This window comes from Urocitellus parryii, chromosome 7, assembly GCF_045843805.1.
Source record: "Urocitellus parryii isolate mUroPar1 chromosome 7, mUroPar1.hap1, whole genome shotgun sequence".
NCBI lineage: Eukaryota > Metazoa > Chordata > Mammalia > Rodentia > Sciuridae > Urocitellus > Urocitellus parryii.
The window spans coordinates 164,529,449-164,546,472 of NC_135537.1; the positions used below are offsets into that span (position 1 = coordinate 164,529,449).

Genomic DNA, 17,024 nt, shown 5'->3' on the forward strand with positions numbered 1-17,024 from the left:
CAGGACCTTCTGTATGCTAGGCAAATGCTCCACTATTGAGCTATATTCCCAATACTTTTTATTTTCCATTTTGAAACAGGGTCTTGCTAAATTGCCCAGGTTGGTCTCAAATTTGGCAATCTTCCTGCTTCAGTCTTCGAAGTAGCTGGATTATTGTGAGTGCCACCACACCTGGCTGTTATTCCAAATTCATGCACATTTTCTTACATCAGAGAGTCAGGGTGGATAAGAATGTCCTTTTTGTCATATAAAACTAAAAGTGTCAAAGAGCTTAGAGGATATAGATTAGTGAAGTTGGTTCATTTTTATTTAAGAGTATATTCATAGCTTTTGACTTAATTTCATTAATCAGGACAATAAGACATAGAGATTAGCATAACTGGAGTCTCAAAACAGACTATCTGGTGACCTTGACTAAGTATCAAGGAGATAGTGTTTATTTATTTCTCCTTAGTTTAATGTTTCTCTCTGTTATCAAGGTCTACACAGGGCTTTCTCTATAGCTATTTTCACTACTTTTTGTTTTTTCTAAAACCATACCATCTCTAAACATGTTTCAAAAGAATTTCCACATACCTGCACTTGAATTCAATTCTCCCAGAATACTAAGTACTCTATTTTAGTTAAAGAAAAACTCAACAGTACACCTCTGGACAGTTATTAGACTATAGCAAAATTTTATTACAAATAAATTTCTCCATAATGTCTCAAACAGTATCAAACACCATTTCATAACGTTATTCTTAACACAGAGCAAAATAGGCATTCAGTACTTGAACTGAGTGAGAAGTGTTAAATTTCAAGCTTCTGATCATATCACATGGTGACCAGGCAAAGCTTAGATGTCATTTTCCCACATTATCCAACTGTGTATTTCAAACATCTCATCGTCTCAGTGGAGACAAAAGCTTGTATTTCATATTTTAAGTGCAGGAAGTTGAGAGAGATAAAATCCAGTGAAAACACATCAGTCTCAGTTCAACTCAAAGAAAAAAAAAAAACTTAAATTAGTTATTTTTTCAGGGGATAAAGGGAAGAGAAGGCATGGGATTAGGAGTGAAATTGTGACAAGGGCTGGTAACTATACATGGCATGTTGTAGCTCTGGAAATTATCTGTCATATGATATTTTAAAATAAAGTGGCTTTTATCTCTTTTGGTATTGTAAACGTGTGCTGTTTAATATTTTCCAAATTTAAAACTTTTTTTTTTTTGCAAACAAAAACAAAATTTAAAGCCTTTAAGACAAGTATCCTAAGAAAACAAGAAAGTCATTTATTATAAAACTGTGAGGATACCCAAGCAAGACCCCACTTAAGATTCGTCAGCATGAACTTGAGAGCTTTTGTCCACTGTTCCTCAGAGTTAAACTGGGTTTTGATGGAATAGGAGCCGCCACTGCCTCCTGTGTCTTCAATCTTGCCTTTTTCCACATCCATCCTGCAGATGGACACAGCAGAACTCATTAGTAACTGAGATCTGAGTTAAGTCAGTTCAAGCAAATGGATAGGGATTTGATCATGGGACCATTCACGTCATCTAATAAAGAACTCTTGGCGAGAAATGGTAGTGTATTTTGGATTTGCTTGAAAGCCAAAAATCAAGAAGGCTGTCACAAGAGCCTCATTGTCATTGTGGAGTACAGGGACAAGACACACACCCAAACATATGAGAAGCCAGAAGCGCAGGGGTAAGTGAGGGTTACAGTACACTGTTTTCCTAGGCCATCCCTGAACTCATAATAAAGGGTGAAGGAAGCAAAAGAAAAAATGCTTTATTTCAGGGTGATAGGAGTGGCTTAAGCTTCCTTTTTTTTTAAATTTTTATTATTTTTTTTTAATTTAAGGATCAAACTTTGTATTTTTTCCAGATGGATAGCTAACTGATTGGCACCATTAATTGAACACATCCCTTCCCACTGATGTGAAATGTCATTCTATTTTTTTTTTTTTTTTTTGTACTCAAGGGGCACTCGTTTTCGGCGGACACAACATCTTTTGTTTTTGTATGTGGTGTTGAGGATCGAACCCGGGCCGCACGCATGCCAGGCGAGCACGCTACCGCTTGAGCCACATCCTCAGCCAAGCTTCCTCTCTTGAACTAGAGTTTCCTTACGAGGCTGCTCCAAATCTGACCCAAAGCATTCCTGTATATTTCCAAAGGTTTCAAGGAAAAAGCTTCCTGAAATCAGGCTTGAGATTTGTGCCAAGAAAATCTCCAAAACCACCAAAAACAACATTCTATTACTATAGGACCAGGTGTCACACTATCTAGCTTGCAGTATTGGATCCGTCTTGCCCATCAGTATCACGTGCTTTCCACACCATGTTTTGCTTTCCCCCCATCTGTGTGTTTTCGCCTCTGTTCTGACTGTCCCTCAATTCTGTTCTGCTGGGTCCCACTACAAGCTCATTTGGTACTGGGGGATACTGACCTGTAAGGAAGACAAAATCGTGTTTCACCTTTCTCCACCTCTTCTTTGAATTGCTGCACACAGTCCAGGAAAGCCACCATTGCATGGTCAAACTTGTTGTCCCAGAAAAACCGCAAACCCCCAGAACAATATAATGGCAGCTCCTGTCCAAGAAAAGAAAACTGGATGGAAGCAAAGAAAGGCCACCAGAGATTGTTCTAAGTCCTATCAATCTTTCAAGTCATATTCTGTCTGTATCCACTGGCAACAAGTTCGGGGCTGGGCTGTATCTTCCATAACCTTGAACAAATACAATTAACAAGGCACCTAGAACTACTTTCCCATTAGTGGAAATGTACTTTACCTCACAGTGACTCCTTCTCCATCCTAGTACATACATTCTCCTCTGATCTGCCCAAATTCCTTCTCAACAAGTTCTAAAAACCTAATTTTTCTCTATAAGCCCCAAAGAGCTAAGCCTGAACAAGACATTGACTCTTTGATTATCTCATTTTAAGAAAGAAACTGAATAATACCAATATCAAACTAAACCACTTTGTTAGGAGGAACAGGAACTCTATTCCAGTGAAAAAGGGGCCTCCCATAGTACCTTAGATTTGTCTGTCAGAGACTCCAGATATGAATGATTTCCATAGGGAACAAGTCGATACCTAAAATCAAGATGCAGACAGAGATGGATACAGGACTCCTAAAGAGTAATGGGAAATTGTAGATTTTTGATCTGCATCCTACCCAAGGACTCTTTTATTATTCCCAACCCTCTCTCCAAGCTACCCATAGATCCATGTTTAAAAGATTTTGTTTACTGAAAAAATTACATTTATTATATAACTATCTGGGGGCCTTTCATGAACTAATATATGTTTTAGTTTAGAATTTAGAAAAAACTGAGCTAGTTTCAGTGGCACATGCTTGTAACCCAAGCTAGTCAGGAGGCTGAGGCAGGATGATTGCAAGTTAGTGAGATTCTGCCTCAAATTAAAAAATAAAGGGGCTGGGATTGTGACTCAGCGGTAGAGCACTCGCCTAGCATGGGAGGGATCTGGGTTCAATCCTTAGCACCACATAAAAATAAAGGCATTGTGTGTGTCCATCTACACCTAAAAAATAAATATAAAAAAAAATAAATTTTAAAAATAAAATAAAAAGGGGGGGCTGGGGTTGTGGCTCCGTGATGGAGCACCTGCCTGGCATGTGTGAGACACTAGGTTTAATCCACATAAAAATGAATAAATAAAACAAAGGTACTGTGTCCATCTGTAACTAAAAAATATTTTTAAAAATAAAAAGTGCTGGAGCTGTAACTCAGTGGTAGAGTGCTTGCCAAGCATGCATCAGATCCTGGGTTCAATCCCCAGTACCGTAAAACAACAAAAACCCCTGAAACTTAAGTGTCTTGAGGGACACTAGGTACTGGGGACCACTACTCCCATCATATAGCTTGATGACTGCTCTATCAGTGGAACGAGCCCAGTGATAAAGGAAGAACCTCATGCAGACAGAGCCTCCACCCACAGAAAATTCTCAGTCTGCTGGCAGCAAGGGCTCCTGCCACAGTAGAGAGAAGTAGTAGGTGAGAGATACAGATTATGTCAAAGATACACCACACCCCAAGGAAGGACTGTTTCTTACCTCTGAAATTTCAGACCCATCTTATTGGCCAGGGCGTGAAGCAGCAACACTGTCTGACCCCAAGCAGCATTAATCTCATTCCATTCCACAGGAACACTGGGCAGACGACCCAGTCTGAAGTTATTAATTGTGCCAAATTGTCCACTGTGCCTGTAGAGGAAGGCAGAAAGGTAGAAGGAAAATACAGGGATTAATAAAACTTCTGAGATTCCCCACTCTCACTCCCAAGTCAGCATAAATTTTTCTCCCTATCTTCAGATTCATGTATCCAACATCTACTTGGCCTTTTAAATACATGCCCAAAACTTGAGTCATCAACTTTCTCCTAGCTTCGCAGATGCCAAAGCAAAAACCTGGGTGTCACCACTGAATGCTCTCTCTCAGCTCCCTCCCAGCAAAACCCATCAAATTCTGTTGATCTTAACTCCTCAATCTCTTAATTCTGTCCACTTATCTCCAACTCAACTGTTCTTATGTCGTCTTCTTTCCAACCACTGTTTTCCTGTCTAGATTCCTACTGACAAATTTCCTTAACCTACTTCTCCCAGTCATTTCTCACGTAGTAGGTAAGGCTCTCCTTACAAATAAAAATTCAATGATGTCAGTTCCTCATCTAAAATGCTTCAATTGTTCCTTCTGCCTTTTGGATCAAGTGCAAACCCCTTAATGAGGTCTACAAGATTCTTTAGGAAATGGTAACTCTCTAATTTCATATCCAATCACTCACCCCTTTACACTCAATCTTCAGTCACAATAAGCTCCTTTCATTTCTTTGAATTTACCACGCCCTCATTCCTATTCTTTTTGCACATGATGTTCTCTCTGCCAGGAATAACTCCCCCTCTGCAGACATCTTCTTCACCTCTCAGCTAAACCATCAACCTCTATGGGGAATTTTCATGCTGCCTCCCTGAATTGGGTAAAGTTCCCACAGCACCCTTCTCATACTGTATTATCCTTGCCTACTATTTATCCATCCCTTCCACCAGATTATAAGTAACCTGAAGGCAGACTGCATATTGTCTGCTGTGGCCTTTCTGGTACAGCCCCTACAAAAGGTAGGCACACCAACAGTTACTAGCTAAGTGGATAAAACATGAAATGAATACATGAAAGACCTTGGGGTAAGAAATTACCAGGAAGCTGACCAGGTTCTCACTTGGTGGCTGGAAGACTCAGATCCTTCCCTTTCCTTGGATGAGTAGATATCACCAAGCTCTAGAATTCTAAGCCCTTGATTGTGCCTATCCCATCACAAGGAATGACAGAAACTTAGATGGGGTGAAGATGATCTACAGTCTCTCTTTTAGAGGAGACAGACACCATGACTTAGTAGTCAACAGCTAAGGTCCACGTTGGCAGTGCTGCCCAGACATGTCTCCAGCCTCATTACCAGATATGGAAGGTTGCATTAAAGACGTTGGTTTTCTTCAGCTTGTCCAGCTGCATCTGGGCATACCGCATCTGATTTTCTACACTCTTCAGCTCATCATCCAGCTCTAGCTGTTGTCGTTTAAATTCACTATATTCTCTCTGATACCTGTGAGAACAAAGGGGGCCATTGAAGACTGTTAGTTTGGGGACTGATTTCTCTCCAATCACACCTCTGAACAACTTATTCTAATGATTATAGTTACATTTAGTTATAGCATTTTCTATATTTGGCATAGATCCCTCTCAGAGGAACATACATGCCTTTACCTAGGAGGAAAAAAAATGTCTCAAATTCCAGCTGGCCCATATGTGTAAAGGTGGAGGAAAAAAGACTCTTCTGAACTAGACCAAAAAACTCTGATATTTCCAATCTTTTTCAAAAGTGAGGTGAATGCATTAAGACGGGCTTCTCTCATGAACTGGCAATAATTGGCCCCTATAACTTCACTTCTACACTTATTATCCTTTAAGTAGTTAGTATACACCATTTCCAGTGCAACTTTTATATCACTGTGAAAAATTGACCTTTTTTCTCTTTCCTTCATTTCCCCAAATTTAGTGCAGATACTGTTATGTCCTCCACTCAACAGAGGGTTCTCTCAGGTCAAGAATATCCATGAGCCAGGCATGGTGGCACATGCCTGTAATCCCAGCTATTTGGAGGCTTAGATAGGAGGAGATCAAGTTGAAAGCCAGTCTCAGCAACATAGCAAGATCCTGCCTCAAAACAGAATTTAAAGGGCTGGGGGTGTAGCTCAATGGTAGAGCACCCCTGGGTTCAAGCCCCAGTACCACAAAAAACAAAACAAAACAAACAAAAAACAACACCCATGAAACTTTTGCTCTGGGAGGGAACAAATGTAGGCTAATAGGCTCATCTTTCCAGATGATGGCTGCAAAGTATATTATCCAAATAGGCCCATTCTCTCGAGGACAGAACCAAAACCAGTGTTCTGGTGCTGGCACTCTCTAACCAACACCTTTTCACTTGATCATGCTGACTCTTCATATACAACCTTCCAAACAATCCTCTAGAAACAGGGCCTGGGAACAACATGCAGGATCTGGAGCAGACATACTGCCAAATGACAGCCAACTACAGTTTACAAAACTAATCAGACACATTCAGCTGGGAACCCTTCTCTCTCCTGGTGCCTGGAGAGCAAGAAGACAGAACAGGGTGAGCACTCACTGAGCTTCCTCCTGATCCAGTCTCTCAGCCTCAGCCTGGACCTTCTCCAGATTTTCTGCCACTACCTTGCGGTTCTTTTCCACATCTTCCAACTCCTGGATCAGTCTTTCCTCCTCTAGTGCCAGCTCCTTCAGCTCTCTCTGTAGTTGTTCACTGTCATCCTCATTCATTTGTTCTAGGATTTCCAGACAGCATCTGCCGAGGATGCAGGCAGAATATACTTACCAAAGGAACCTGTTGTTCTGTGTGTTCCAAGTGCAGTAGAGGTCTTGGCTAAGGGATAAATAGCCTTCCAGACCCAGGTCTTAGTTGCCGGGTCCTGGCTCTGGAGACACTCACTTGTAGTTCTGACACTCATTTTCAGTAACATTGAGCTGAGTATCCAGCTGGTCTAAAAGAGTATCTGTGCATTCTTCACACAGTGGGTGATCCACATCTGTCTGGCCCGACATGATGTCAAAAAGGTCCCCAGTGACCTGGAAGTGTTGGAGAGGTGGGGTAGGGTCTCCTCTATAATACCTGCCCAGCCACACCCTCTACCAATTGGTTCAACTGCTTGACATTGGAATGAGGCCGACTTGCCTTTAGTCTTCGGCTGAGATTCTCCATAGTGCCGCCATCAGATGCCTCCCCGATCAGAGTGAAGCTGTTAGCACTTTCTGTAGACATCATCCTGCAGACAGCCCCCCGCCCATGGGCCACATGAGGGAGCAGAGAGGTCTCCTCCACCTACTGTGCTGCCAGTGGCAGAGACTCTCAAGCACCAGGTGAGGGGCCTCAAGGCACACATCCATTCCTAGCCTCACCTCCCAAGGGCACCTCTCTCCCAAGAGAAGGTCATATTGGTCTTCCACAGCAAAAGGTTGGCCTGGATGGACTAAGGAAGGAGAGGGAGCACCAAAAACTGATATATGGCCAGGCATGGTGGTGCACGCCTGTAATCCCAATGACTCAGGAGGCTGAGGCAGGAGGATCACAAGTTTGAGGCCAGCCTCAGCAACTTAGCAAGGCCCTAAGCAACTTAATGAGACCCTGTCTCAATAAATAAATAAATAAACAAACAAACAAATAAATAAAAATAAAAGGGCTGGGGATGCAGCTCAGTGGTAAAGTGTCCTTGGGTTAAATCCCCAATACTAAAACCAAAAATAAATAAATAAATAAAATAAAAACAACCCCCCAAAACCCAACAACAAAAAAACTGACATGTGTCTATAGTAAAAATGGAAGGAGAATTAAGAATGACTATTTTTTTAAATATTACACTCATTGTCAGCAACCTTTAACTTGCTGTATTAATGAGAACTAAGGATCTGAATACCTGACCACATTTGCTATTTTCAAACTTCTCAAGAGCCCAATCACTCCTTCAATATTTCTCAATTCTTCACATTTAAGCTACTATCCCTTCCCACTGTGTGAATGGCTTCATGAAAAACTTAATACTAGGCCAGGAATAAGGGAATACATTTTTTTTCTAGAAGAGCCAACAGGCTGGGTGATGATTTGTCTACATCACCTAGCCCCAGGTCTCAATTTCTGCCTTTAATTAAAATTTGACTAGCAAGGAACGAGGGGCCAAGGAGTAGTAGGCACCTGGCAGGGGGGATGAATCTGCGAGAGACACCATCCTGGCGAGTTTCAATAAATGGCTCCTGGGAAAGAAACAGGTGGGCATTAGAGTTCTGGAAGCTTAGAGATGGAGTTTATTTCCCAAACAGCCTCTGAACTACTTGGTTTCACCCTTGATTGATAACCACAAAACTTAAGAAAAACCACAAAACTTAAGAAATAGCTACTATCTATCTAATCCTTATATTTATGAACTAAGAAAGGAAAGCAAGCCCCATGTCCATTTGACAGCTTTTGTGTGTGTGTGTGGGGGGGGGGGGGACAGCATTTTCTAGTTATTCTATACTTTATTTATGGTTAATTTTGCATTTTCTCAACACTTATTAATCAGGGGTAGGGGAGAAAATGCCCTAAATCATGGTACAAGGAGAAAGTCAGATCTGACTGCAATGAAATTTCTCAGCAAAGACAAAGTGGATAATTTATATATTCATACCACTTATGTGATCAAAATCTTATATGACATCTACTAACTTCAACTGCCAGTCCCACGTGCCTCTTTGCTGAAAGCTTTCTCTGTCCCCTGCCCCTGCACTGTCTGCGAAAGGTCTCAGCCAGAATTAAAATCCTTCATCCCACCTGAGGTCAGCCTGCCCTCACACACTGGTAACAGTGGGTGGATACTACAGCCCTCTTGTTACTCAGGCAGGATAAGTCTCAGGTATGTGTTTAACACCATCTCACAGGATGGAATTCAAAGTACCCACAGGTGTTACTGGCTTGACCATATCCCCTTCCTTGGTTTCTTTTACTTCCCATTTCACATCCTTGCTTCCTACCAGAGTTTCCTGGGATCTGCTTCCAAATAAATGACTTGTACTTAAAAAAAAAAAAAAAATCTCATAACATCTGCCTTTGGCAATGCAAATTATCATCAGCATTGTCAGAGTTTAAAAATTAAATATTCTCTAACACTGATAATCCTTTCTGTCTAGGGTAATCATATAATTCACTGTCCAAACCAAGGTACCTTTATGAATGGGAGAAGTAGATGTGAAAAACTAACTAGAACAACAGACACAAACCAGGAATGCCCTGGAATGACCTATATATCACCTTAGTAACTTTTAATCATACTTTTTAATGGATGCCTTATTCAGTAACCTATGACCTTAGGAGTACTTTGATACCTTCAATGATCTGCAGTGGCCTAATCATGTATATCATCTCTTGTTAACCAGACTCTTCGTTAACCCCCAAAGTCTGGGAGCTCTTACAGCACAAGTACCCTGCAGGAACCCAGCCTGTACTTTCATATCAAATCTCCCACTAAGCATATTTATTGTATGAGGAAGACAGGGGAGAAGGCACATCTGTTACCTCTCCTGAGTTAGCCTCTTCCTCCTGGGTGTCTCCTGGTTTTGCCTGGGCTGTGGCAAGTAATGGAGCTAAGAACAAGGAAAATTCTGAGTCAGAAACGTCTTATCAAAGCTGGAGGGATTAGGGAAGTATGGGCAAAGAATCTAAAATATCCTCATCATTACCCCCACCCTTAATTTTTTCTTAAAGTTACTATTTACACACAGAAGAATGTCTTTCCCATCTCCTCATTAAATCAGATCAAAGAAATGTTAAAATTTTAAAGGGTAATGGGTATAATAATAATTTTTTAAAAGAGTCCTTATTTTTCAAAAATACTTACAGAAATATTTATAACTTTTGTATGTTAGGAATATGCTTCAAGATAATTCAAGGTGGGGAGGAATGGATGGGGCTGTAGATGAAACATGATTAAATATGTGTTGACAGTTGTTGAAACTAGGTGATGGATACATAACAATTTGAAATTTTCTATCATAAAAGTTAACATCCTTGCTGCCTGCAGAGGCATACATTTATAATCCCAGTGACTTGGGAGGTTGAGGCAAGAGAACTGTAAGTTTGAGGCCAGCCTCAGCAAATTATCAAGGTCCTCAGCAACTCAGTGAGAGTCTGTCTCAAAATAAAAAATAAAAAGAGCTGGGATGTGGCTCAGTGGTAGAAGGGGTAGAGCATCCCTGGGTTCAATCCCCAGTACTGAAAAAAAAAAAAAGGTAATATTCCCTTTCCCCTAGAATAACCGGGAAGGAACAAAGGAACATGTGGGAACTTTCTGAGAAGATAAAAATCTTTCCACATCGTAATGATTAGAATTACATAAGTGTATCCATTTGTAAAAAATGTACAGCTAATATACACACAACAGAATCCTATTAAGTCATAAAAAAAGAATGAAATCCTATTATTTGTGACAACATGAAGGTAACTGGAGGACATTATGTTAAATGAAATAACCAGACACAGAAAGACAAATACTGCATGTTTTCACTTATATGTGGTATCTAAAAAATTTGATTCCATAGAAGTTGAGAGAAGAATGGTGGTTACTAGAGACTGGGGAAGAGTAGAGGGGAGGTAGCTGGAGAGATGAGGAAGGGTTAGCCAATAGGAACTAAGTTACAGTTAGATAGGAGAAATAAGTTCTGGGGTTCTATCACACAGTGCAGTGATGGTAGATAACAATAATGTACTTTATATCTCAAAAAAGTTAGAAGAAACAATTTTTGAATATTTTTGCCACAAAAAATGATAAATATTGGACTGGGGTTGTGGCTCAGAGGTAGAGCACTTGCCTAGCATGTGTGAGGCACTGGGTTCAATCCTCAGCACTACACAAAAATAAAATAAAGATACTGTGTCCACCTACAACTAAAAAATAAATGTTTAAAAAAATGATAAACATTGATGAAGACAGACATGCTTTTCCTGATTTGAACATTAACTGAAACAACACATGGCACCACATAAATATATCAATTAAAAAATGTTAAGTAAAGGGGGCTGGGGTTATGGCTCAGTGGTAGAGTGCTTTTGCCTAGCACACATGAGGCACTGGGTTCAATACTGAACACCACATAAAAATAAATAAAATAATAAACAAACAAAATAAAGGTATTTAAAAAAAATGACACCATGTTTTGAAAAAAAAATATAGGTAAAGGGCTGTGGCTCAGTGGTAGAGCGCTTGTCTAGCACATGTGAGGCTTGCCTAGCACTGGGTTCGATCTCAGCACCACGTAAAAATAAATAAATAAAATAAAGGTATTATGTTCATCTATAACTAATAAATAAATAAATAAATGTAGATGCTGGAGGTATAGCTCAGTGGTAAAACATACAATACATTAGATCTGGGTTTGATCCCCATAATCAAAAAAACAATAGGGCTGGGGATATAGTTCAGTTCGCGTAGAGTGCTTGCCTTGCATGAACAAGGCCCTGGATTCAATTCCCAGCAACACACACACACACACACAAACACACAAAAAAACCAACAACAATAAAAAACACCAAAATAAAACAATCAGGCTTGGTGGTCCATGTTTATAAATCCAGCTACTTGGGAGGAGGGAGGATAGGAAGACTGAGGCTAGTCTGCGTAATTTAATGAGACCTTGTCTCAAAATAAAATATTAAAAGGGGTGGGAAGCCAGGCATGATGGTACTCGCCTATAATACCAGTGATTTGGGAGGCTGAGGCAGATGGATTACAAATTCAAGGCCAGCTTGGAAACCTAGTGAGACTCTCAACAACTTAGTAAGAATCTGTCTCAAAATAAAAAATAAAAAGGACTGGGAATGTAGCTTAGTGGTCAAGTGCCTCTGGATTTAATCTCTAGTACCAAATTTTAAAAAGTTGGAGGGCTGAGGGTGAAACTCAGTGGTAATATGCTTGCCTAGCATGCTAGAGGTTTTCAGTAGAATCCTTAGTACCCAACATACTCTTACAAACACACAGAGCTAAGATTTGCACATTTCAACACACAATTAAACTTTAAAAAAGTGTTAAAAACATATTAAGAGACAGATGGGAGGTGAGAGGAGGTATAGATGAGGGTCCAGTGTCTCAAGCCTGTAGTTACTGAGACTTAGCTCCTCAGCTCCTCCTAGGCTGAGGGAGGAAGATCACAAGTTTGAGCCCAGTCAGGAAAACTTGGCAAAATAGAGAAATGAGATAATAATAATAATATCTAACATTTATTGAGTACTACTTGCTTTGCATATTCCTAAGTACTTATGTGCTTTGTCATGTATAATCTTTACAACTAACTTATGAGGCTGTTTTACATTTTAAAGATAAAAAAAAGCCCAAGGTTTAGAGAGGTAAAATAACTTGCAAAGTCAGGCACAGTGGCACATGCCTGTAATCCCAAATTGGGGAAGTTGAGGACTGCAAGTTCCAAGCCAGCCTAGATAATTTACTGAGACCCTCTTAAAAGAAAAAGGGCTGGAGATGTAGCTCAGTGGTAAAGTGCCTCTGGGTTCAATCTCCAGTACTAGTGGAAAAAACCGCAACAGAGTCTTTCATTGCATGACAGCCAGGATTGAAACACAAGCAGTGTGACTCTGGGCCCATGAGCTTAAACAGCCTATTCAGTCTCCTCTAACTTCATCTCGCTTTTTGGGACTTTGAGTCTCTATTTATCCACTTACCAGGTGTTGGACTTCGGGGAAGTCACTTTAACCTCTCTAAGCCTCAGTTCTTCACCTGTAAAATGATGCAATGATGGTACTTCTCCACAGAGTTGCAGAAGGGAATAAGTGAAGTAATACATGTAATGCACTAGATGTAGAGTAAGTACTCAACAAATGCCATTTATTATTATATATACATATTCCTTTACTCTGAGACAGCAGGAGCAGAAAAATAAGGACCTTTGTTTTGTTTCAGAAAGCACACAACGTCAGAACTCTTTTATGTTCCCGATGAGAAAACAGGGAGCCAGAGAGATGAGAGATGATGTGACTTTCCTAGATTCACGTGGCGAGACTAAGGCAGTCTACAGATTGTCACCACAAGACCTATGTCTCCAAAGTTGCCCACTTTTCACGTTCTTGACCACCCTCTTTCCACGGTCTTGCTGACCTGTGAGCTCTTGGATGGTAACACGGTCCAGGATCTTGAAGCTCGTGTCCAGTTTCAGAGGCTGGCTGCAGCGCTGGCACACGAAGCTCACCTGCATGGTGCTGCTAGACGTCTTAGATCCCTCCATCCCTGCGGCGGTGGAGAGGAGATTGTTGTTAAGGCAGAATCGGCGCCCTTGAACCTCCAGCCCGGGGCTACCCTCAGCCTTGGTGACGGTGGTGAGGGGGTAAAATCCTGGTCCGCGCCGTTCTCTGAGGAGGGGTATATCAAATGGACCTGCTTCTGGGGCAGCCTGGCAAAGGCAATTTAGAGGCCAGGATCAGGAAAGAGGCCGTAAGGGTTCTCAGGCTCCTCTCTAAGGTCCCAGGTCATCCCCACAGCTCTTCACCTCGGGACCCGGAGCCTGCCGCCCAGGTCTGCTCTACCGCGGGGGCAGAGTAGCATCGGGTCCCGTCCGGAGCAAGGCCTCCTGAACTCCCATCGCCCAGTCTGCAGCTACTTCCTGGTCCGCCAGCAGAAGACTTCCGCTAGAGGCCGGATGTGACGCCAGGACCGTGGAAGGTCCTGGGTCGCAGACTTACCCTCCCGGCTGCGGCCTCCAGAGGCTGAGCCGGGAAGAGCAGCCGGCATAGGCAGGTGTAACTAGGATGCTGGGGAAGGGAAACCCTGGGTTGAAGAGAATGAAGAGGGTCTACTGTTTTCCTCATGCTATTCTCTAAAGATTTGTCACTCCCACGTTCATTCAAACAAAACAGAAAAATTAAAATATTTTGTCTTGGTGCAGGAATAGATGGATCAATGAGTTCAAATTTAGATCAAATATATGGAGAATTATATGATAAAAATGGTATTTAGAATCAGTGAGGAATGAACTATTTAATAAATGAGTGGAGTTGTACTAGTAGCCAAGTGACGGGACGTGCCTGGATCCGGCCGATTGGAAACCATTGCTTGCCCATGCAGGAAATAAGCAATGTCTTCCTGTTTGATAGAATTGCATGAAATTAATGCAACTTTTAATTAATGCAATTGCATGAAATTAATGTAACCTTTCACATAGTTAGCTTATTTCTTATGCAGGCCTGTGGCCAAGTCTGGCCAGTTGGGATCCAGGCAGGATCTGAATCTTCTATTGTACTGTTTACACCAAAATAAATTTCAAATTTACTACAAATTTTAATGAAGAATAAATATTTGGGGTTGGGGGTGTAGCTCAGTGATAGAGTTTGTGCTTTGTAGCATGCAGGAGGTCCTGAGTTAAATCCCAGCATCACTTACAATTAAAAAAAAAAGAAACAGAAGGAAAAAAGAAAAGAAAGAAAAAGTTTAAAGGCATCAAGTGAAAGCATGAGTGGAAAAAATATATATATAAAATCTTGGAATAGGAAAGGTCTGTTTAAGCATGGTATGAAATCAGAATCCAAAAAGGAAAATATTGATTTCACTCCTTGAAAATTAAAAGTTGACCAACTATCTGAGGCATTGTAAACAAAATTTATGGAAGAAAAATGTGAAAAATAGTTGGAGCTTATAAGATAGAAGGTGATTTTCCCTAATATCCAGAACTCTGATCTATCAATTAAAATACCAATAAAAGCAACTCATAGAAATACAAATGTTTGATTAAAAATATATCTCAATTCACTTTTAACTAAATTGATGAAAATTAAATTATAGGTGAGCTAACATTTCTAATGAGATTGGTAAAGACTAAACCAGTTGATAACATCTAGTGTGGATGACAGATTGAGGAACTCTTGAATAATATTGACTAGGAGTGTAAATTAGTGTAATCTTTTTGGAGATCAACTTGGGAATATTTATTGAAATTTTGTTCACAGTATTTGACTCACAAAATCTCTTTCTAGGAATTTTTTATAATGAATAGATGAGTGCCCAAATATATATAGTTGTCCCTCAGTGTTGCAGGGAATTGATTCCAATATCCCCTTCACATACCAAAATTTATGGATGCTCAAGTCCCTTATATTAACATGGCATAGTATTTGCTTATAATCTACGCACATCCCCCTGTATTTGTTAAATCATCTCTAGAATACTTACAATACCTAATACAAGTAAGTGATATGTAAACAGTTGTTATACTAGATAGTGAATAGTGATAAGGGAAAAGTCTGTATATGTTCAGTACAGGTGCAATTGAAAAAATATTTTAAATCAGTGGTTGGTCGACTCCTAAGTTGAAGGGCTGACTCATTATACAAGAAATTTCACTACCGAATGTCCTTCAGTAATAAGGAATTGTTCAAACAAATTATAGAATTATTAATTCAGTAGAAACTATGCAGCCATTATACAGCCAAAGGGGAACTGGATCTGGCTGGACTCAAGACATGTAAGCACCCCATACTCCCTCTGGAAGCTCAGAAATAAGAAAGACTGTTTTCAAGTTAGGCTATACAAATTTATCTTTGATGCCATGGTGCAAGGGAAAGTAACCCCTGAGATCCTAATCCACCACACAAAATTGTGTCCAGACAAGTCACTGGGGCCTTCAGTGCTGCAGCATGCCTGGCAGGGAGGCTTTTCTGTGAAGTCTTTGGGTGACCTCATGGAACTGGTCTTCTTGTCTCTCACAATATCTGATCTCCCAGTTATTGATATTCTAAAGATTGAATATATCCATCAAGAGACTGCCACTGCATTAGGTACAGAGATTGAAGCCTTTGAAGAGAAGGAGATGAGAGACAAGGTACAGCATTATATGGCTTACTGGATGGGCCACCGAGAGCTTCAAGGGGTTGATGTGGAAGAGGCTTGGAAGTGCCGTACATGCAACTATGCAGACATTTGTGAGTGGAGGAAGGACAGTGGAGTGCTCAGCTCCACACTGGAACCTCAAACCAAAAAAGCCAAATGAATAGAAAAAATGTTTTCCTGAAGAAAAGAGGACTGGCTTCTGAGCATGGCTTTCATGGATATTGTTCTTGTTTTTTAATATTTCTACAACCTCTAATCACATTCAGTCCAGGACCAAGGTTCACAGCTGAGTAGGAGAGATCTGGAGTTACACTGACTCTGAGCTTTGACAAGGATTGCCAAGAGTAAAGATGCTTATCATGGCTGGAGCAAAGGCAATACCTTCAGCAAGCATTGCTTTCCTAAGAAAACTCTTTAGGTTCTAATAAATCTTATTTTTTTTCTCAAAGCTCTATATTTTACATTATAAAATAAATAGAAATGCTGTCCAAAAAAAGAAGAAGAAGGAGAAGAAACTATGTAGCCATTAAAAAGAATGAAGTAAACTTTTTTCTTTGTAATATTTATTTTTTGGTTAGACACAATACCTTTATTTTGTTTATTTATTTATTTTTATGTGGTGTTGAGGATTGAACCCAGGGCCTCACGCATGCTAGGCGAGTGCTCTACCACTGAGCCCAAGAATGAAGTAAACTTGTATGGAAAGAAGTCTATGAAATATTGTTGGGCTGGGTTTGTGGCTCAAGCGGTAGCGCGCTCGCCTGGCATGCATGTGCCCCAGGTTCGAACCTCAGCACCACATACCAACAAAGATGTTATGTCCGCCGAGAACTAAAAAATAAATATTAAAAAAAAAGAAATATTGTTTATTCACTCAATAAATTTATTAATTTATTGAGTGAATATGTGCTATGTGCTAAGAACTGTTCTAGGCATTGAATATACAACAACTAACAACAGACAACTATCAATACATTCAGAGCTTTGTCCTACTGGGAAAGAAGGACTACAAATAAAATAAATAAATATAGTATGTTGTCATATAATTAAAATTACTAAGAGCCAGGAATGGTG

At 40.3% G+C, this 17,024-nt stretch overlaps 1 protein-coding gene and 1 pseudogene across 1 annotated transcript; one reads left to right on the plus strand and one right to left on the minus strand.

Moving 5' to 3' along the window:
* Nucleotides 1–652: 652 nt before the first annotated feature.
* Becn1 (beclin 1) lies at nt 653–13,736 on the minus strand. Its single transcript, XM_026387045.2, has 12 exons — nt 13,618–13,736; nt 13,230–13,358; nt 9,644–9,711; nt 8,288–8,346; nt 7,274–7,364; nt 7,031–7,167; nt 6,692–6,886; nt 5,459–5,605; nt 4,066–4,215; nt 3,023–3,083; nt 2,434–2,576; nt 653–1,439 (listed from the first exon to the last, which is right to left on the minus strand). The coding sequence occupies exons 2-12, from the start codon at nt 13,354–13,356 to the stop codon at nt 1,271–1,273; spliced, it is 1,347 nt and encodes a 448-aa protein (XP_026242830.1). The 5' UTR covers nt 13,357–13,358; nt 13,618–13,736; the 3' UTR covers nt 653–1,270.
* LOC113181345 (exonuclease V-like) lies at nt 13,500–16,110 on the plus strand (annotated as a pseudogene).
* The last annotated feature ends 914 nt before the right edge of the window (nt 16,111–17,024 follow it).